The sequence below is a fragment of the Diorhabda carinulata genome, chromosome X (assembly GCF_026250575.1).
Source record: "Diorhabda carinulata isolate Delta chromosome X, icDioCari1.1, whole genome shotgun sequence".
Taxonomy (NCBI): domain Eukaryota; kingdom Metazoa; phylum Arthropoda; class Insecta; order Coleoptera; family Chrysomelidae; genus Diorhabda; species Diorhabda carinulata.
This window is the reverse complement of record NC_079472.1, coordinates 11,617,720-11,640,822: the sequence shown is the minus strand read 5'-3', so window position 1 is coordinate 11,640,822 and position 23,103 is coordinate 11,617,720. Positions and strand designations below refer to the sequence as shown.

Sequence of the window (23,103 nt, the reverse complement as noted above, 5' to 3'; positions counted from 1 at the left end):
GGTAGTGAAAAATGATATTTTTGACAGAATTTCATATAGATAACTGATTTTTTGGTAGAATTCGATGGGAAAAAGCCATTTTTTGACAGAATTTGATAGAGAAACGCCATGTTTTGTTAGAATTGTATATAAAAACGCGTTTACTAACAAAATATGGTAGAGAAAAGACAAAATTTGACGTAGAATAGTCATTTCTTTAATTTTTATGGAAAAACTATTTTTTGACAGAATATGATAGGGAAATGTCATATTTTGACATAATTTATTAAGAAAAACACGATTTTTATTTAGAATTTAATAGGAAATGCCATTTTTTACTGCTTTTGATAAAGAAAAGCTATTTTTTGAAAGTATTTGATGGGTAACCATCATTTTTGCCTGATTTTTATATGGAAACACTTCTTGTGGCAGAACTTGGCAGGGGAAAATATTTTTTGACAGAATTCGATAGGAAAATGTCATTTGTTGTTAGAATTTAATGGCAGAATTTTAAATGGAAATACTTTTTCTGACAGAATTTGGTAGGGCAAAGACTTTGACAGAACGAAAATCCATTCTGTCAAATAATTTGATAGAGGAAAATGATTTTTTGGTAGAATATTATATGGAAAAGCAATTTTTTGACAGAATTTCATAGGGGAAAGATATTTTTTGCTAAATTTTGATGGAAAAATGCTATTTTGTGACAAAATATCATATGGAAACTCTTTTTGAATAGAAATTTATAAAAAACAGCTTCTTCTCGAGATATTCACACCGAAAAACATCATAGAACCTTCCATAGTTTCCTTAAAAATCGTTAACAATTGTATCATGTTTTTTCCTACTTTTTTCTTTGTTCTTTTTATGATTTTGTTCGATATTATCGTATTCAAACAATATTTACTTCAAAATATCAATTACACTTCATTTAATTGAATAAAAAAAATAATTAACAAAAAGTTTAATAAACAACGTGACTTGGGTGGTTTGCAGTTTTATATTAAACATAAAATTGTAAAAATTAATTATTAATCTCTTGTTTTTGATGACCCTTAGCTACTTAAAGCTATAATTATTATATTTCTGATAAATTTTTGAACCTTCATCGTATTATCTATGTTTAAACACATATTTGTTTATGTAATTACATTCCGTTGGCGCCTAACGGTTTTTTTGCCTACCATCCAACCATTATGTACTCCCTATTTCCCAGACAGATTTTTAAATGGCGGCAACTGATATGGAAAAACACTCTGTATAAGATTATTCCAAATATTCATAAATTAAAATGTTTATGTTATAATCAAACGTTATATAATGTTTTAACTAAATTCATTTTTATAAAGGTCTAGGATGCTTTATAATATTTGACATTGAACTTCGTATTGAGTGTTGCCTAAAATACCTTAAAACGTAATTATAATTTAAAAAATGTCTAATAAAATAAATTTAAGCAGAATTGAATGCAGCACGTGGTTGAAATGTTTGTAAATAAAGATATGCAAGAGACTAAGAAACCAATTATAACTAATTTGCTTTAATTAAATACAATTAGAGTTAGATTGAAGAATGAATGTGGCAAGCAGACGACGATAAACAATTTCGCTTACTTATAGAAAATAGTTATTTAGTGATACGATGTATTTTCCCCAAATGAAAAAAGGTTAAAGATCAATTAATTGGATATACAGTACATAAAACTACATGTTGAATTCTGGTTGAGTTATTGGAAAAAATCTGCACTTACTCCTCCAAATTTAATTTGACTGACAATATATTCAAGATGGCCGATTTAATTATACGAAATGATCTTTGTCAAATTAGTTTTTCTTTATATAAACTCGTATTTATAATTCTATTTCGGCGAGATTTTCAGAAAAGCCACATAAAATAACGTTGTAGTATACCTTTGAAGGAAGTCGTACCCTAAGTATTCACTCAACTGCGAAGTACTTAGAACAGGTGGCCCTGTCTGTCTTCTTTATTATTACTCCCTTTAAGGTGGTCTGAATGAAAATAATCTTTGAATTTTCGTGTTTTTGAACTAATTTATTCGGCTCAAAGTATTTAATATACAGAACAAGTATCGAGAATGTCATAAGGTGAAAAGTTACGTATATGGTATGTGAAACAAAGTCGAATAGAATGTTGAGTAACTAGAAAAAATAATTTAGATTTTAATTGAATAATTGAGATCTACGTGCCAGTAAATATCAGAAAAATAAAAATTTTAATGAGAGCATCCGGATTTAGAGAAATTGAATTGGTATATATACTGGTTATGATGTTTATTGGTCAAGTCGAACAGAGCCGGGTTCAGGGGAGTGACAGAAATTTTTTTAATATTTGATGGAGGATTTTGTGTATTTTTGGAAGTAGCTTTTGATATTGCTATTTTCAGATAAAATTTAATGACAAAAAGTCTTTTTTGGTAGAATTAAAATAGGATGAACCTATTTTTTAACAGATATTCATACGTACACATCTTTCTGACAGAATCTGATAGGGAAAAGTGATTTTTGATAGGATCTGATAAGGGGCGAATCCTTTTTTCCAAAAATTTAATATGTACATGTCTGTTTTGACAGAATTTGAATGAGAAACACTATTTTATGACCGATTTAAGAAATGAAAAGCTATTTTGGATAGAACTTTGTAATGAAAAGCCACTTTTTGACTGAATTTCGTGGTAAAAAAGCAGATTTTTGAAGAAATCGATTGAGTAATGTTATTTTTTGATAAATTTGGTAGTGAAAAGCCATTTTTGACAAAATTTGATAGAGAAACTTCATTTTTTGACCGACTTTGGTAGTGAAAAGCCATTTATGACAAAACTTGCTACAGAAAAGGCATTTTTTGGTAGAATTTAGTAATGAGAAGTTATTTTTAGACAGAATTTAGAAATGTAAAAGCTTTTCCGAAGAATTTGATGTGGAAACACCATTCTTGATAAAATTTTATTTGTAAATGCTATTTTTGACAGAATGTGTTACGATACGATATTTTTAGATGAAATTTAATAAGAAAAAGTTATTTCTGACAGAATTTCAATAGGATGAATCTATTTTTTGACAGAATTTTATATGTACATGCCTTTTTGACAGAATATAATAGAAAAACGTCATTTTCGACAGAATTTTAAAGGGAAACACTATTTTATGACCGATTTAAAAAATAAAAAATTATTTTTGATATAACTTGGTAATTAAAAGCAAATTTTTGACAGAATTTGTTAGTAAAAAAAGAATTTTTTTAAAGAATTCGATTGAGAAATTCTTTTTTGACAGACTATGTAGTGAAAAGTCATTTTTGACAAATTTTAATTATGAAGAGCCATTTTTCTAATATAATTTGATAGAAAAACTTCATTTTTTGATCGACTTGTAGTGGAAAGCCATTTCTGACAAAACTTGGTCGTGAAATCCATTTTTTGACAGAATTTTGTAGTGAAAACCCTTTTTTAACTGAACTTGCTAATGAAAAGCCATTTTTTGGCAATATTTGGTAGCGAAAACTAATTTCAACAGAACTTAGTAATAAAGAGCCATTTTTTGGCAAATTTTGATGGAGAAACACTAAATTATAAAAATTTTAACATGTTATTTTTTGACAGATAAACCGTAAAAAGTTACTTTCGAATAAATTTGAATCAAACATGCACTTCTGAATATTAAAGAAATGAAATTTTTTCAATTACATTGAACAGGACCGGCTCCAAACGAGTTTCAGATATTTTTTCATTGTACATTTTAGATTCAAACATAACAAAACGAAGCAAATCGTCTTCGTAGATAATCTGGTTGGGATCTAGGGTGTGAAAAGTAGGTACTAAGAGTCATATGCTTCTTTGGAATCGACGAAACGCATAAGCAGACTTATAACCTGTTTATATTTGTAAACCTACATACCGGCAGCTCTAAAACGACTTTTGGTATTCCCCTGTATACAATTTTGCGTATTTTTTCTGTCTTTCTCATTTCTCCATAAACTACGTGTACAAAATTTAGTTTCTAAAACCGTATCTGTATTTTTTAAACCGTAACATGTTAAGGGTTTGACTAATCATCAATCTAGGGGTGGACTAATGTATAATTTTAAATTACGATAAATTATGTGGAAACCGAAGCAATTAATTGAAAAAATTATAATTAAAAATGCACCAATTAAAGCTTTTCATTGTTCAAACACTTGTTGAATATATTAACATGAATTACGTCATGTCTAATTCCTACGATATGTAATTGGAATAAAAATAAACCACCCTGTATATATTAAATAACGATTGTTCACAATTATTTTTCTTATTTTTCAGAACCGGACGGATAAAGGCCATTATGGCTACGCCTGTGATCACAATTGCAGTATAGAACACGTAAGATCCTTTTTTTTTTCGACCTGTATGGAAAAGGTACCTGTTACTATTTCCTGGTGGTCGTCTTCGACCATGAAAGATCATTTCCTGTCCGTTTCGCCCTTTATTTCCTTTCCATTCGATATAAAATAATAAATTCGAGCCGGTTCAACGATTATAAACACAGAGCTGGAGTTATGTAAATTGTAATTTTAGTTTTTTGTATATTGAGTACGATTCTGTATTATTAACGATGCTATTTGATTGGATTAACGACGAATGTGAGTTTTTGGTCTCGTTATCGAAGAGAACATGTGGCCACTTGGGTTTTGATGATGGGATGTCTGTCATTTTTCTTCTAATAATGACGTTGCTGTAAACAGCAAAAGGTACCGGCGCTTCTGTTTAATATTTATCTGTAATTTTGAAATTGTGAAGTAGAGTGTGGGTTTTAAGACGACGTTTTGAATTATTTGTGAAAAAATAAGACATTGATAATTGTTAGTTGCCAGTTAATCTTTGTCTGGGTTGTGTACTGGGAGAAATATCGAATACGACTAATATTTACGAAATATTTCACGTATATCTTGTAGTGTATAATTGAAACACATGAAATTTTTTCTTTTATACATGTTAACGTAAAAGTTTTATTTAAAATGACCATTTGTTAACCAAAATGAATCAAAAAATCGAAATTAAATTTGCAAAAACATTTTTCGCTACAATTGAATTTGGAAAAAATATTTGTTGACTTAAATTAACCAGCATCAATCTTTTTTTTTTTTTTAGAAAATTAAATTGAAAAAACCCGTTTTTGACCACACTTGACCAAAAAAGCCATTTTTGGAAAAAAATTAATTCGAAAAAACAATTTCTTGACCTACATTAATCGAGATCAACCTTTTTTGGCAAATTTTATATGGAAAAATCATTTTTCAACAAAATTTGATTTGGAAATGCCATTTTTTTAATAAAAATTGATTGAAAGAATCATATTTGAACCATATTGAACAAGATTTTGAAAAAAAAATTACAAAAACCATTTTTTGACTTAACCTACTCCAGAAAAACCTTTTTTTTAAAAAAAATTAATTTGGAAAAACCATTTCTTGACCTACATTAATCGAGACAACCATTTTTTGACAAATTTTGATTGAAAAACCATTTTTCAACAAAATTTGATTTGGAAATGCCATTTTTTTAATAAAAATTGATTGAAAAAATCATATTTGAACCATATTGAACAAGATTTTGAAAAAAAAATTACAAAAACCATTTTTTGACTTAACCTACTCTAGAAAAACCTTTTTTTAAAAAAAAATTAATTTGGAAAAACCATTTCTTGACCTACATTAATCGAGACAACCATTTTTTGACAAATTTTGATTGAAAAACCATTTTTCAACAAAATTTGATTTGGAAATGCCATTTTTTTAATAAAAATTGATTGAAAAAATCATATTTGAACCATATTAAACAAGATTTTGAAAAAAAAATTAGAATAACCATTTTTTGACTTAACCTACTCCATAAAAACATTTTAAAAAAAAAAATAATTTGGAAAAACCATTTCTTGACCTACATTAATCGAGACAACCATTTTTTGACAAATTTTGATTGAAAAACCATTTTTCAACAAAATTTGATTTGGAAATGTCACTTTTTTAATAAAAATTGATTGAAAGAATCATATTTGAACCATATTAAACAAGATTTTGAAAAAAAAATTAGAATAACCATTTTTTGACTTAACCTACTCCATAAAAACATTTTAAAAAAAAAATAATTTGGAAAAACCATTTCTTGACCTACATTAATCGAGACAACCATTTTTTGACAAATTTTGATTGAAAAACCATTTTTCAACAAAATTTGATTTGGAAATGCCATTTTTTTAATAAAAATTGATTGAAAAAATCATATTTGAACCATATTGAACAAGATTTTGAAAAAAAAATTACAAAAACCATTTTTTGACTTAACCTACTCTAGAAAAACCTTTTTTTAAAAAAAAATTAATTTGGAAAAACCATTTCTTGACCTACATTAATCGAGACAACCATTTTTTGACAAATTTTGATTGAAAAACCATTTTTCAACAAAATTTGATTTGGAAATGTCACTTTTTTAATAAAAATTGATTGAAAGAATCATATTTGAACCATATTAAACAAGATTTTGAAAAAAAAATTAGAATAACCATTTTTTGACTTAACCTACTCCATAAAAACATTTTAAAAAAAAAAATAATTTGGAAAAACCATTTCTTGACCTACATTAATCGAGACAACCATTTTTTGACAAATTTTGATTGAAAAACCATTTTTCAACAAAATTTGATTTGGAAATGCCATTTTTTTAATAAAAATTGATTGAAAAAATCATATTTGAACCATATTGAACAAGATTTTGAAAAAAAAATTACAAAAACCATTTTTTGACTTAACCTACTCCAGAAAAACCTTTTTTTTAAAAAAAATTAATTTGGAAAAACCATTTCTTGACCTACATTAATCGAGACAACCATTTTTTGACAAATTTTGATTGAAAAACCATTTTTCAACAAAATTTGATTTGGAAATGCCATTTTTTTAATAAAAATTGATTGAAAAAATCATATTTGAACCATATTGAACAAGATTTTGAAAAAAAAATTACAAAAACCATTTTTTGACTTAACCTACTCCAGAAAAACCTTTTTTTTTTAAAAAATTAATTTGGAAAAACCATTTCTTGACCTACATTAATCGAGACAACCATTTTTTGACAAATTTTGATTGAAAAACCATTTTTCAACAAAATTTGATTTGGAAATGCCATTTTTTTAATAAAAATTGATTGAAAAAATCATATTTGAACCATATTGAACAAGATTTTGAAAAAAAAATTACAAAAACCATTTTTTGACTTAACCTACTCTAGAAAAACCTTTTTTTAAAAAAAAATTAATTTGGAAAAACCATTTCTTGACCTACATTAATCGAGACAACCATTTTTTGACAAATTTTGATTGAAAAACCATTTTTCAACAAAATTTGATTTGGAAATGCCATTTTTTTAATAAAAATTGATTGAAAAAATCATATTTGAACCATATTGAACAAGATTTTGAAAAAAAAATTACAAAAACCATTTTTTGACTTAACCTACTCCAGAAAAACCTTTTTTTTAAAAAAAATTAATTTGGAAAAACCATTTCTTGACCTACATTAATCGAGACAACCATTTTTTGACAAATTTTGATTGAAAAACCATTTTTCAACAAAATTTGATTTGGAAATGTCACTTTTTTAATAAAAATTGATTGAAAGAATCATATTTGAACCATATTAAACAAGATTTTGAAAAAAAAATTAGAATAACCATTTTTTGACTTAACCTACTCCATAAAAACATTTTAAAAAAAAATAATTTGGAAAAACCATTTCTTGACCTACATTAATCGAGGTCAACCATTTTTTAATAGAAATTAAATGAAAAAAACATTTTTGACCTATTATTATTACAAAAACCATTCATTGAACTCAATTTGCAAAAATCATTTTCTGATCTCTGATCATTAATCAAGATCAACCATTTTTTTGGTAAAAATTAATTTGTTTAAATCTTTTTTGGACACAATTTATTACGAAAACCCATTTGTAGACTTAAATTAATCAATATCAACAATTTTTTTGGAAGAAATAATTTTAAAAACTATTTTTCAGCGAATTTATTTTTGCAAATCCATTTTTGACCCAAAACAACCATTTTTTGCACTAATTCAATGTGAAAAACCATTTTTGGACCTAACTTTGAAAAAAGGGATTTTATTACTAAAATTTAGAAAAATCCATTTTTGATCTGATATAGCTGAGAAAATTTGATTTTGAAAACCATTTTTGTACCTATATTAACACGGTAAAAGGCAGTTTTGATAAATTGGATCCAATTTTTGACTATCAGTATTTTTCCAAAACACCCTATATATTCGTATATTTTTAAAAATCATTCATAAAACCGTATTTTTAGTACATTTCGCTACATATTCAAATAAAAATAATTAATAATACATCTTCCGAATTGTTTATTTTGGAGAATTTTTTTTAATTACATTATTTTGTCAACATTTACTTCAGCACTCGCTGTTTCTAAACAGTAAACCATATGCAGAACCCTGGGAAAATGGAATCCGATCCAAGGATTTTCGATAAATATAACGCACCAGTTACGAACCTACTGAAGAATGAAGGCCGGTATTGTTTATATTCCCAAAGAGATAAAAATGCTACTGGCATGGTGTTCTGTTAACTGTTAAATACGATAAACAAATCCTAGACCACCGGCTGTCTAAAAAAAAACACTTCATATATTAAATATATTTGATTGATTTGATCAAGAAAATATTCAAATTTTCAAAAAAATTATTCCCATATGTATAAAAAGTGAATAAAACGATCAACTACAATGAATCCTGTGCATAAACTGTTCACGTGACAACAGCGCTTATCTTATTAGACGAACATGGCTATCATTAATCAGCTGACTGACCAAAATTAATCTTTAATAGCATTTATACAGTTTTTGCAGAATTACCGTTTTTTGTATTTGAAATTTATGTAAAAATATCGAATTTATTTTCAATAATACTATTTTCGAAAAACATAACTCACAAAAAGATTGTTTTAATTCCATTTATTTCCTTTCGAATCTTTGGTTATGTGTTATATTGTGATGTGAACGTTTGTCGTATATTATTGCAGTTACGTGTCAGATTTAACTTTTTTTATTACGAATGATTTATTATTATTTGTATAAGTTTTTTCTTATTCCAATTGTTTTTTATATTCATTTTATATAAATATTTTTAACAATAATAAGGAATTGCCACAATGCGATGTTGCCGTATGTATTATTAAGAAAAATCCGAAAATCGTAACTAAAGTGTATTGATGATTTCGTATATACCCACATATCATTAAATTTTGTTTATATACTGCATACATCTCGGTAAAAACGGTGATGTCATTGTTGTAAAGTTTTAAATTGAACTAATGGTCAATTCTTGCCAATACATTGACTTTATTAAATTCTGCCAGTCGCACTATTGTTGACGTTTCGAACCAATTAACGAATTGAATAAGTTTAGAAAAGAAAGGCTAATTAAAGATCAATTTGCAAATGTTTGTTGATTTTTATTACGAAGTACGGCGTTTCAGAGGAAAATAATGGGTTTTTATATTGTTTTATAGTATATATTGATACGAGGGTGGGTGTAAAAGAATACATGTATATAGTTTGACCTGTATAAAATTTTCCCATATTTGGGTAAAATAATTTATTTTATTTTTGATCACATAGTAGTATGAAAGCCATAATTTAGCTAAAACAATGAGGGGAAACAAGTTCTTTCGAATTTTGTTGATTTTTTTATAAAGGATGTCACAAGAAAACTGATTTATTTAGCAAAATTTGAATCATTCAAAGAAATTTTTATTTTCAACTACTCTGTAGAATAAAAACTGTAATTTACGGAATTATTGTCTAAAAAAACAAGTTTGTTGGGATTTGGAGGATTTTTTATGAAGGATGTCCCTTAAAAATGATTTATTCACCAAAATTTGAATCATTCAAAGATAATTCTATTTTTAATCACTCTGTAGAATAAATAGTATAATTTACCGATTGAATTATAGAAAAAAATAACAGGAAAAAATAATTTTAGGGAATTTTTCATTCAGGATGTCCCAAAAAATGATAATTGTACCAAAATTTCAATCATTTGGAGACATATTTGTTTTTAAGCACCCTGTATGATAAAATCTATAAATTAATGATTGAACTATCCAAGAATATGAGAAAATAAATTCATTATGATTTGGGAAATGTTTTTATGCAGAATGTTGTAAAAAAAATTAATTTTTAAATTAATATTTAGAAAATTTTTCATTTTAACCACCCTTTAGGATGAAAATTATGGTTATTTTCATTTTCAACAATTGAACAATTTCAAATTACTGCCACAAGTTTTTATTCAAAGTTTTCAATAAGATTTTTTAAGAGAAAATATATAAATATTTTCTAAACGACCCTCGTATTATTTATAGTACTTCTTCTGATTTAGATATACGTAAATAAGACTATATTAGAGATATTTTATTATATTGGCATCACTGATTTAGCATAATAATTTCCTATTTAAATGAGATAAAACGGAAACGGATTTACAGTCACTGGCTCAGGTAATTCTAAATAAAAATCTGGTTCCTGGTCGCACACGTATCAAATTCGCTCCTATGCGTATTTCGATAACAGGAAAAAGGATATCCACGAATTTTTCAACTGCATACTTCATAATTTCGTAGTTTTAAAATTAAATTAGTAGCAATTTCTATGAAACGGATTAAAAAAATTAGAAATTAGAAAAAAAAATAGCAATTGAATACTAAATTAGTTATATCTATTTCGTGATATTACCAGTAAGAAATGACGAAACGGCAACGTTGCACTAAATGTGTATATTGAACTTTCGTTTAAGATTTTAAAAATTTTAATAAAAATATGAATATGTGCCAATAAAATTTTTCCTAAAACATCATTTCTTTTATTTTTAGAAAGTTCACAGTTTTTAAATCTGTTATTTTCGTGTTAACATATTTCGACGCTATTATATAATAATTAAACTTATTCATAGTACGCCACTGTATTAGTTTCGCGCCAGACAAGGAAGTATGTCGACTTATGTATTCGCGTTACAAACATCTGTCAATAAAAAAAGATGGCATGTATAAAGTTTGTCTTTACTTATATGTCTGCTATTATTGACGTTTAGATGAAGTCGTAATAAATATTCAAACGAAAATTAGGCCAATATTTAATATTTATTACGGTTTTTATGTATAAAAAAGTCTCTAAACGGAAAAATAGACGTTAATCGAGGTCATTTGTTAGGTCATTATATCTAATAATTCAATCTAGTAAACTAAATGGCAACAATAAAGTTAACAAGTACATGTTGTACGCCTACTATTACGCATTCATATATTTTTTTAAATATCCCTTAAAGGCAATTGCCTTTGTGTGGTAATTCAACTTAAATAAAATCCATTCTCACCATAAATTTTGTTTTGGGTAATAAAAAACTTGTTTCCAATTAAAAATAATATCGAAATTTAAAAAAAAAAACAATTTAGTTATAGTCCATTCGTTTTACGAGAGAAGTATTTTTAATGTATTCTTAATCTAACGAACAATACAGGATAATCTAAATAATATTTAAATATTATTGTGAAAATCATCAATTCTCTATTTCTATGTCAGATAGTTTCACCCTAGGGTGTTCTCTTGTTCCTCAGATGAAGATGACCAGTGAATTTCTTCAATTTTAAGTTGTATTAGTTTATTTTATCTAGAAAGAAGAGGAAACACTCATCGTTTCTTTGTTTTTCATCCGCTAGAATCTAATTTTCTTCTTTTATTCCAATTCTTTCACTGCTACTGCTTGTTAACTATCCGAGAGTATGTAATTTATTCATAAAAGGAAAATTCGTGTGTTTCCTTTCAACATTATATACAGACAAACCTTATTTTTATTGCTTTCGAGAAGGTAAAATTGATTTTCATAATAAATGAAGGGACTATAACTATAATTTAGTTATCAAAATACGCCCAATTACACATTAGCACAAAATTTTTACTCAAATTTGTTCCCCTATTTATTAATTCGAAATATTTGATTGAAAATCACCCTGTATATATACATTTCTAGAGAACACGCGTCTACTTAATCAATTTAACGTCTCGAAGGATCGTGATGGTGTTTACAGGTTTACAGGTCAGGTTAAGATGAACTAACAATGACCCTAACAGCTCCCCGTGTGATAAGACGTATTTTTATGTATAATTTTATCAAATGCTAGTTAATTTATTTTTCTAAAAGAAAAAAAGAAAAACTTAATCTCAGATACCAAAAAAAAATTAACGGGGAAATATAAATATTTTTTTTTTCGTTAAACGACTGTACCATAAAAATTTTTAATTGATTTATAATAAAAATACTTTTATTGCATATATGAATAATAATTAAAACCACCTGTCGCATATATGTTATGAATTCTACGTTGAAAATTAACAATTTTCCTTAAAGCTCCTTTTCGTATTGCCTTTTTGTATCCTTTCCTTTATCCTGCCTCTGGTTGTTCGTCCCAACGTTATTCCTAGATAGTCGAAGATCGATACTGTTTCATAATTTTCATATATTTTGTTTTTTCTGCTTCTTCTGCTTGCTTCTTCTTCTATTTTGTTGATTTCTTTATTAACTCGCTATGATAGTTATTACATCATCTGCCTATGCTACTACGAGGCATATTTTTTAAGTAAGTACCGTTTTGCGATTCCGTCGCCGCAACCCCAAGGTCGGCGTTCCGCACATGCGCTTTGGTTACCTACATCTTTTGTCTACGCATTACAGTCTGATTCATCATTGTGTACGTTGTTTACTGAGTGTTTAAGATGTCTCCGACTATCGTGAGTCCCGCCGATTGTGAAGTACGGGCTGTTATACGATTTCTTAGTGCTGAAAGCGTAAAACCGATCGATATTCATCATCATGGACCCCGCTAGTCTCTCACCAACCAACTGCTCCAGCTAAATAGGCGCAAAATCAGACTAGTGACCGGACACGACCATCTAGGACGTCACCTTCACACCATGGGCATCAGTGATGATCCGGAGTGCCTCTGGTGCATGGAGGATGAAACGGGCGCGGTTCAAACACCTGAGCAAACCCCACAACCTGCCTAACGACATCAAAGGGTTCAAGCCAAAGCGGCTTCTCAAAGAACAGCGGACTTTGGTGATGTCGAGTGGGGCACGCCGGGTCTATCTGAAAGCCTGTGTGCACAACGGCTGCACGGCCGCCCACACCTACGAACTATGTATTTATATCGAAAATTGAATTTAGGATTGAAAAATCTTCGTTCGGCCCACGTATTAAAATCCTTAACAATGTTTTGCGTGACCTAAGTGATCAATTTACTCGTCAATTAAATAATTTCCTGCTAAACAATTAATCCACGGTTTGTTGTCGGCTACAAAACGCAACAAAACGAATGTTGTTCGGTAGGTTTTATCCAAAATCCAAATTATCTTTTCTGAATACCAGATAAAAGGTTTTTGATAGTCTATATCACATTTTCCTTCTGTCGACATAAATACATACACCATTTAAACAGTAAAAAATTGAGTTGTTACCTAATTTACTACTTCCTCATTTATAGTCCCGTATTATAATCATAGTTAACGTTACCAAACCGCAAGTTAATTCAGTGGTATCAAAATCCAACGAAAAGTTGTTAGTAAATTTCATTTTTAACTCAAATATTAAACAAAAATAATTATTTATGCAACAAATGAGTAAAGTAATAATTTTTTTCACGAGTAAGACGGTTTGACCAATTCCTACGAGTAAAAAAAGTTATTTTACTCGCGAGTTTCACACAAAATTTGTTCTAAGTGCGTAGGCCTTAAAAATCCGACAAAAATTTTATCAATTTTTATTTTGTAATATTGTGCAAACTCGATGTTTCGAACTAATAAAAACCAAGGCGATTCGGATCAACAAATAATTCGTAGTTGTTTTTATCAAAATCTTTATTATGAAACGCAAAAAAAAAACAGTAATTACGAATAAGTAACACTAAAAAATATATGTATAAAAAAGTAATTAATTTCTAAAGTAATTTTCGCGTGCTTTACGCATCTTTGATTATTCATAAAGGCCCATTTTAAACACAGGTTAAAACTTTTAGCTGCTTCAGCGTTCTTAGCAGTTTTGATTTGATTATCTAATTTCGAGCCCTCATGCTCGCCAACTTCAGGTTCATCTCCATCTGCTTCTTCCAGCGCTAACAGATCTTCCGCGTTTGTTGGATTTGGTTCTGCCCAAACATTTTTCTTTACCTTCCATATCTCCATCGAAAGAAAGCAGATTTAGGCGTGATTCACTTGGAGGAATTAGGTCTTCAGCATCATATTCAACGTCTTCATCGTTATCGGACATAATTTTGTCCCAGCACTTCTGCAAGACTTCAGAAGAGACCTGTGCCCAAGCATTGGATAGCAGACATATTGCATCTTTTAGGTTAAGAGTTTTTAACAACGTAACAACGCTGTGTTCGTTACTTGATGATATATGGGCTAAAAGGCTTTTTCGGTAAAATAATTTTATTAGTCTGATAGCGTTTTGATAGGAATACGAGGATATATTGAAAAATTCTTAGCCTACTATAGAACCAACTGTAACTGTAACTGAAATGATCAAAAGAATAACGCAATGGACCCCATTGTGGCCAAGGAGAAGACTTGGAGAAACGGAATAGAGCAAAAGAAAAGAGTACTTAATATAGAGAAGTGGAGGCAAAATGCCGGAACCGAAAGGAATGAAAAATAAGAATGAAAGAAAACAAACGATAAACTATGAAGAAAACAAGGAGTAATCCACTTCAAAAAAGAATTTTGAAACTCTAGAAGCGATAAATAATCTAAACGATTGAAAGGCTTGATGATGATCTATCCTAGAGACGGGATCACCTTTTTACCAATAAACTTTATTCAACAAAAAATTTCGTGTCTCTTTGAAAACTTGGACATTTTGTGAATTTTAATTTTTGGCTCTCCCGATTCAAAAGGTTGTTGACCCCCGACAAATTACCACTTCGAAGTAAATACATCCTCAACAACAATAATAACAATTTTTTTTTTAATTATTTACCATCAGCATATTGAACATTCAATAATTCAATTTAATTGAGAGATTCCGATATCAAATAAAGTCGTTATGCATTCTGTTTTCGTCTAATTCATTGATGATAGTTGTGCAAAAAAACAGCCATTCGTTATCGTGAATATTTACATAAATATAACTAGAAAACTAGTTTAAACTTTAATGACAACAAGAAAGGTCCTTGCTTTCTATTTAACGAGATAATGGGTCGTATCTTCATGTTTAAATTAATAATAGATTTATAACTACATTAAATCGATTTTTGTGTGATTTTAATGTTACTTGGATAAGATTAACGGTCGTTAGTCTACGAAAACACGTGGCTTTATTCCAAATGACAACTGGGCACGATTTTGAGACTTGCACATTCATATAGACGCTCAATGTCGAATTAGAGCGTCAAATATGATTATGTAGTATATAGGGTGTTTCTATATTCTATCGACAACGATCTACTACAGAGAGATCTAAATAAATTATTCATTTTGATATAGGAATAAGAATTCTTAAGGAGTCTAGTTGCTGAGTTATAGGGTGTGCAAAATTTTAAATCAAAATCAAAAATTTGCCATAAATCAAGAACGCCTTTGATTTTTTTTTCAAATTTGGTGACCAATACGCTCCTTAATAAAGTGAGGTTTTTGTTCTAGTTTTTTGGTTCTAGAAAATCGAAAAATCATTCGATTTCGATGAATTTTTTTTTAAAATTTCCGTTTTTGCGGCGGATTTACGAAAAAAATTATGGATGTAAAAAAAAATGATAACTTATATTGGTTTCAGGGCTTTATGAAAATGGACTTATTCACGTATAATTGTTAATAACTTTTTTCCAAATAATCCAATGAAGTTGTTATATTTTTTTTTCATAATCTACATAAAAAAAAACGAATAAATTGAAAAAAAAATTATACCAAAATGTTAATTTATCATGTTTTTACAATTAAAAATAAAAACAATTTCTCTTAAAACCACTTATTGTAATTAAGTATACAATATTTAAAGTTAACTTTGAAAAATTGAAAATTTTCACCATTAAAAAAATGGTAACCTGCTAAGGTTCACTGTAAAAGAGAATTGGGAGGGGCGCAGAGGGGTGGGTGTTTAAAAAGCCGACCAAATTTGAACATTTGTTCTGAGTTTTTAGCACAACCCCACCCCCCGCCTCACTCCCTAATCTTTTTCCTTTATTTTTGTCATTTTAAGATCATTCATTGAAAATTTTGTCTATTTTTTGTTTAAAATACAAATAAATTATATTTTTTTGCCATTAAACACAGATTTTAAAAAAAATTCATCGAAATCGGACGATTTTTCGATTTTCTAGAACCAAAAAACTAGAACAAAAACCTCACTTTATTAAGGAGCGTATTGGGCACCAAACTTGAAAAAAAAAATCAAAGGCGTTCTTGATTTATGGCAAATTTTTGATTTTGATTTAAAATTTAGAAAACCCTATAACTCAGCAACTAGACTCCTTAAGAATTCTTATTCCTATATCAAAATGAATAATTTATTGAGATCTCTCTGTAGTAGAACGTTGTCGATACAATATTGAAACACCCTGTATAAGGAGCACTCTTAAAATGATATTTACGATGTGTATGACCACCATTTGCAAATTAACCTAAACAAAACGGATATCCTGAGAATTTTTTTTTCTTATTCGTTTAAATCAATAATTCCAGTGTTGCCAGTTGATATTTAACGACAAAAATCGACAGCGAGGGATTATTGATGAAAAACAATTTCCCCAAAACGATATTAATAGAAAAAAACACGAAAAATTGTTTTTTCTTTATTATAAAAAATGCTCTTCGACGTAATCGCAAGTTTTTGGTCTCTAAATATTCTTCTGTATCTAAATATCCACTTTATTAGACAGATTCGACTTTTATTTTTTCCCGAATATAAAAATATGATATTCAATCACATTAAAGTCAATCTAAAATAACCCTTACGATTATGGTTTCAGCATTTTCATAAGATTCGTTGTTAAAATATTCAAAATATCGATAAATTTTTTGGAATTACAAACTCGCCTACAAAGCCGGTCCTGTTCTATTAGTTAAACGAAGCAAATGTTGGTGGATGCGCCAGATTTTAGTTTTTTCTTTTAAATTTGTATTTTTTGTGACCCATTTACATGTTTCTGTAACCTGTTTCTGTTGTTTTTTGTTTGTTGGCGAAAAATTAGAGATTTCCAGGAAACGGAGATTCTAGAATGTGATGATAGTATATAAAACGAATTTTTAGCAACCGGAGGAAGAAAAGTCAACAATTTAATGTAAAAACGTTATTTGAAATTCCTTTATATCGATGAAAATCGTACAATTGCGACAACACCGCATATTCTATTCGAAAGTCGTATCGTTGGTGTTAAATTATGAAATAGGCGTGTGACTTTTTTAACTGTGTTTATTAGGAGCGGATGCCACTGTCGACCACCATATTTGTTACAATTAGAATGCATCACGGCCTGATGTTCATTCAAACAAAATAATACAACTCTCTCTCTCTCTCTCTCTTTCTATCTATGTATCCATCTCCCTCACTCTTATTTTATCATTGAATTAACCAACACGTTCCCATGTTTATTAAATTTATGTTTACGATGAAATTCCAAAAAATTCATTTACTCAAGATATTTTTATAACAATAAATTTATTTCGGTCAACGACTGCTGCGTATACAGGGTTATTATAAAGCGAAACACTAAATTACGGAACCAACTAGATCACAATAATAGAAAATGAGCAGCAAGGATACAGATCAGGAAGATTCTGCGTAAATCAAGGGCGGATCCAGGGTCCAGGTATTAGGACGAATCCTCCCCCCAAAAACATGGCATTTTAAGCCTTTTACCCACAAAATATAAGAGAAATCCACACCAAACCGGTTTTCCTACGCGGATCCAAATTAATGGATTCGGTAAATCTCCTACAGCTCTACATCTTTCATTTACTCGAAAAAATCTCTCTGTTCCATCACTAGTAAAACTCATTTTTACCCTAGTTCAAATTCAAATGTATCAAACTGCTAAATTAATTGTTATGTCGTGTCACTGTCAATTATTTTAAAATTTGAAGACTAATAATGGATATTATCCTTCGAATTGATATCTCAAAGGACGAAGGAGACACTGATCATACTAATAAATCACTCTGTATACAACGAATGTACAGAATTATGAAAAATTTCGTAATTCGTCGTTTCTTTTTTATTGCAGTGTCTGAAAGGATGCAAAATATGGAAAAAAGCACTCGCGACAACCTGCAGGGAATCTTGCGTGAGTATTACCACAATTATCAATGACACACCCTTTATAATAGTTTTTATATAATTCAGTAAACAAATTATTATTAAAACCACGATAATTGTTAGATTAGGTTCAAATTTTGAGTGCAAATTCGTGTTTTTTTTTTGTTAGAACTCCACCGCGGAGCGCCCCAATCCCAAGGAACTCTACTGCGTAATAGGATGTAACGACGCCATGACGAAGTACTTCACCAAATTGCGTAAACTACTCGGAACGCCTCCGGCTCCCGCTCTCCTCGCCGATTCCCTCAAACCGGATTCCCTGAAGTTGGAATGGAATTTTCCGCAAATCGAAACGTCGGGTCTCACTTATCTCCTCCAATGGCAATACGAGGAGTTCGTCACGTCGAAATCGTCGTGGCAGTATTGCAGGAACACGACGTGGGATCCGGAAATGAACGTTTTCTTCGTACGCGATTTACAACCCTATACCAAATACAGGGTGAATAAAAATTGGTTTAATTGAAAGTAAACGATGTATTTATGTTTTTGTCTTTGCAGTTTCGTATAGCGATAATTCACGATTCTAATGAGGGGAGACATTTTGGGGATTTGGTGGTATCGGGCGAGAGCGTGGTGATTATAACGACGGCCGGCGGTCCGCCGGCATCGCCGCCGCAGAATGTACGCGCTATTCCAGTGGATTCGTCAAGTATAAGCATCAGCTGGGAACCCGGTCCCTTCCCGCACGGCCCTCTCCTATCCTACGTTCTCAATATCACCGATAATCATCGATCGGAAGTCAAGGTGTGATTCGGGATTATTTTGATACGTTAAAGTTACGATAATTTCAATTTTAACCCCACCTACGCCACTGGAACTTTCATTTTGTATATATTCGAAAAACAGATATTTTATCCCAACTACGCCACTGAACATCTCACTTGGTGTTTATTTCAAATATATAGATACAGATATTCATCCTTACGTACGCCACTGGAAGTTTCACTTTGTATTTATCCGAAAAACAGATATTTAAACCCAACTGCGTCAGTGGAAATATTACTTTGTATTTATTTTAAATATATAAATACAGATATTCACCCCTAAGTACGTCAATGGAAATTTCCCTTTGTATTTATTCGAATAACAAATATTTCGCCCCAACTACGCCAATGGAAGTCTCACTTTGTGTTTATTTCAAATATATAAATGCAAATATTTCCCCTTACATACGCTACTGGAAATTTCACTTGTATTTATTAAAAATAAAAAACAGATATCAACCTCTACGTACGCCACTGCAGTTTTCATTTTGTGTTTATTTGATAAACAGATATTCCACCCTAACTACGTCACTGGAATTTTCATTTTGTATTTATTTGGGAAACAGTTAGTTTACCCTAACTACGCCACTGGAAATATCATTCTGTGTTTATCTTAAATATATAAATACAGATAGTCACCCGTACGTACGTCACTGGAATTTTCATTTTGTATTTATTTGGGAAACAGATAGTTTACCCTAACTACGCCACTGGAAATATCATTCTGTGTTTATCTTAAATATATAAATACAGATATTCACCACTACGTACGTCACTGGAATTTTCATTTTGTATTTATTTGAAAAACAGATATTTTACCCCAACTACGCCACTGGAAATCTCTCAACATTAAATTATATAATTTCAAATAAATATGGATAATAGACTCTACCGAAGCCTATGAAAGGTGACTAATACCACTAAATAATTTGTTACAAAAATGTTCAGAAGGCGTAGAAAATTATTTAATACAAATTTAAATCATAAAAACTAATAATAAGCCTTAAAAATCTAATTTACACAAATTTGAAAATCTCATTTTGTGTTTATTTATCTCAAAGTGGAATCGTAACCTTAACTTAAAAAAAAATAATCTCGAATATAATAGAATAATTTTGTAGCTGTCTCTCTTAACATTTCTTCTTCTTATTTCACACTCTCGAACTTTTGTTATGTAAATATACAGCCAGACAATAGACTTCGAGTTACCTAAACAATATGAAAGAAAATAGAATCTTTTTTAAATGCAAATGTTTTCATTTCAAAATTTACGTAAAAAAACATTTAACCCACGTTTTTCTCAAGCAAAGATCATCATCAACGTTAAAGAAAAAAATAGATACAATTATTATTATATTAAATAAATGTGGCAACAATGGCACGAAATTAACTTACAAACGCACATACGCGATTCATCAATAAGAGTCAAACGGCTGGTATTAAACCTAGACAGGACCGTACTCAGGATAACTTATTAATTTAATAAAAAAATGTTTATTTGGTAGAAAGAAGCCGAATACGTTTTGGAACATCGTTTTAAATATTTTTTGCTCTAGATGTATTTGACAGCACAACTTAATAATTCCTATCTATTTATGTGTTTGTAACAGTCTATTGTTTATACTAACAGCATGAATTCTTCTTCTTCGCTTGGTACATTAGCTTTCTTTCTAAAATTTATAATAAAACCATAAAAGTACGTTAAAGTTGACCAAAGACGTTTCTGAAACGAAATAAAAACGTAAACGTACACAAAACAAAATATTGTATTTAAAGAAAGTACGTCGATTTGGCAACGCCGAATTTTGGGACGTTCTTAATAACCTACCACAGTTAACATTGGACTAGGATATCGATGATATTGACGTAAATTAACGGAAAAAATAACCTTATAGCTCAGAAATGCTTCATACCAGAAATATTGCCTCATTATCATATTTATTTTGATATTTAGGATTAAATATGCATATTTTCCCCACCTACGCTACTAAACGTTTATTTCGAATAAATAAATAAATATATCCCTTTAACTACATCACTGAAAGTCTCAATATGTTCATTTGAAAAAAAAATAGAGATTTTTCCCCTATCGAAGATTACTGGACCTCTTCCTCTTCCAATATATAAATATAGATATTTTCTTCTATCTACGCCACTAGAAGCCTTTTTTGTGCTTAAACCGAATAAATAAACAGATATTTTCCTCTACCGACGCTTCTGGAAGCCTCAATATGTTTATTTCACGTTAATAAATATATATGCTTTCCTCTACGTACGTCACTGGAAAACTCAATGTATTTTATATAAATAAAAACAGATATTTCCCCTATCTACGCCACTGGAAGTTACACTGTATTTAATCCAATTAAATAAATATACCTACGTCACTGGAAGGCTTAATGTACTTGAAATAAATAAAATTGGATATTTTTTTCTATCTACCCCAATGTTTATTTCAAATACGGGTTATATACGTCAAAATATAGATAAAAGTGAGAGCTAAGTAAACACTCGGAATACTTCGAGTAACTGAAAGGGGTATTTAAATATTTATCTATGACGAATGACAGTTTACCGGACGCGTTCGTTTTTCAGTATCAGAATCGTCCGAGAATGAATCATCAATACACTTTTATGGTTTGTGTTAGTGGATTTAAAAAAAAATGTTCAATTTAAATATTTACATATAGGATATTCCTCCTGACAAATCTGATATCGTAGTAGGAGATTTGAAAGCACTAAATGATTATTCCGTTGAACTGAGAATGAGAAACAAAAACGGTTCCGGACCGCCTGCCACTACTATGGTGTCTACTCCCGCGGAAAGGCCAAGTTAGTATCAAAAAATTAATTAATACACGATAAAAATTATTCAAATTTAATAATTATTATCATTTTTTTGAAATACATTGACGTGTAGCAAACTATAATGAATGGACACTACTCTCAGCAATGTAAACAAACAGCAGGACCGGACTCGTATTATAATTAATAAAATTATTAATTTTTTTGTTATAGTAACAAATGTCACCAAACCGCCATTAATATTAGCTACAAATTCGACTATTTTGGAATTAAATATTCTTTCTATGGACGAAGAACCTAAAGTGTTGTATAAAAGTAATATCGAACTGAAAGGTGAGAATAACTTTCAACTATCGATGCGTTTCATTCCCTAATAATCATCATCAGACTTCGTCTTATCAATTTTATAATAATGGTGACATTTTTTTGACACATTTATTGTTTTTAGGTATCGGATTTCATTATAACAAAAAACTTCTTTTCGTTACCGATAGCGATGGATTCGTCTCGAAAATTCCATTATATCAGAATTCCCCAATTAATTTTAATGATCCGTATAAAAAAAATTTTGTTAAAATAGATATTTTGGAACCGCAAAATTTGGATTTCAAACCACTAGACGTTACTGTCGATTGGTTGAATGACCAATTGTACATTCTGGGCGAAATTAAATTCAATACAGCTTATATTATAAAAAGGTGTAATTTAGATGGTAGCGGCTTGATGGTAGTTTATGCCGGTCTAAGTCAAAAACCGTCTTCACTGCAGATTGATCCCTTGAACGGGTAAGTTATTTTTTTTAATAAAAAATACATAATTTAATTGTAGAATATTTTTGTAACACCTTGTATAACTTTTATAGGAAATTTATATGTTAAAGATGAATTAGCTACGAAAATTAATTTTCAAGATTTTCTCTTATTTCATTAAAATTGAATAAAACGAAAGTTTTATAACAAATTTTGTAGCACGCCACTGGATATTTAAAATATGAAACATTTACGAATTTTTTAATTTCTCAAATTTATGGGACAAGATTATATATACAATTGTATACGATAATAAAAATGTATTTTTTTTGTTATAAATAAACTATTTTTTCAAACATTCCTACAAATTAT

The 23,103-nt window shown here is 29.3% G+C and overlaps 1 protein-coding gene across 4 annotated transcripts in view; it reads left to right on the top strand.

The window, feature by feature from the left end:
- LOC130902512 (proto-oncogene tyrosine-protein kinase ROS) overlaps nt 1-23,103 on the top strand; it is a 42,847-nt gene that overhangs the window by 1,179 nt on the left and 18,565 nt on the right. For 2 of the 4 annotated variants that reach the window (XM_057814712.1, XM_057814713.1), the window contains exons 2-8: nt 4,295-4,354; nt 18,322-18,381; nt 18,523-18,852; nt 18,912-19,034; nt 21,868-22,009; nt 22,196-22,315; nt 22,431-22,767. In XM_057814712.1, the coding sequence (XP_057670695.1) occupies nt 4,295-4,354; nt 18,322-18,381; nt 18,523-18,852; nt 18,912-19,034; nt 21,868-22,009; nt 22,196-22,315; nt 22,431-22,767 (1,172 nt within the window). Of the gene's footprint in view, nt 1-4,294; nt 4,355-18,321; nt 18,382-18,522; nt 18,853-18,911; nt 19,158-21,867; nt 22,010-22,195; nt 22,316-22,430; nt 22,768-23,103 lie in introns of all 4 variants that reach the window. The other 2 variants (XM_057814710.1, XM_057814711.1) reach the window with 1 other exon arrangement.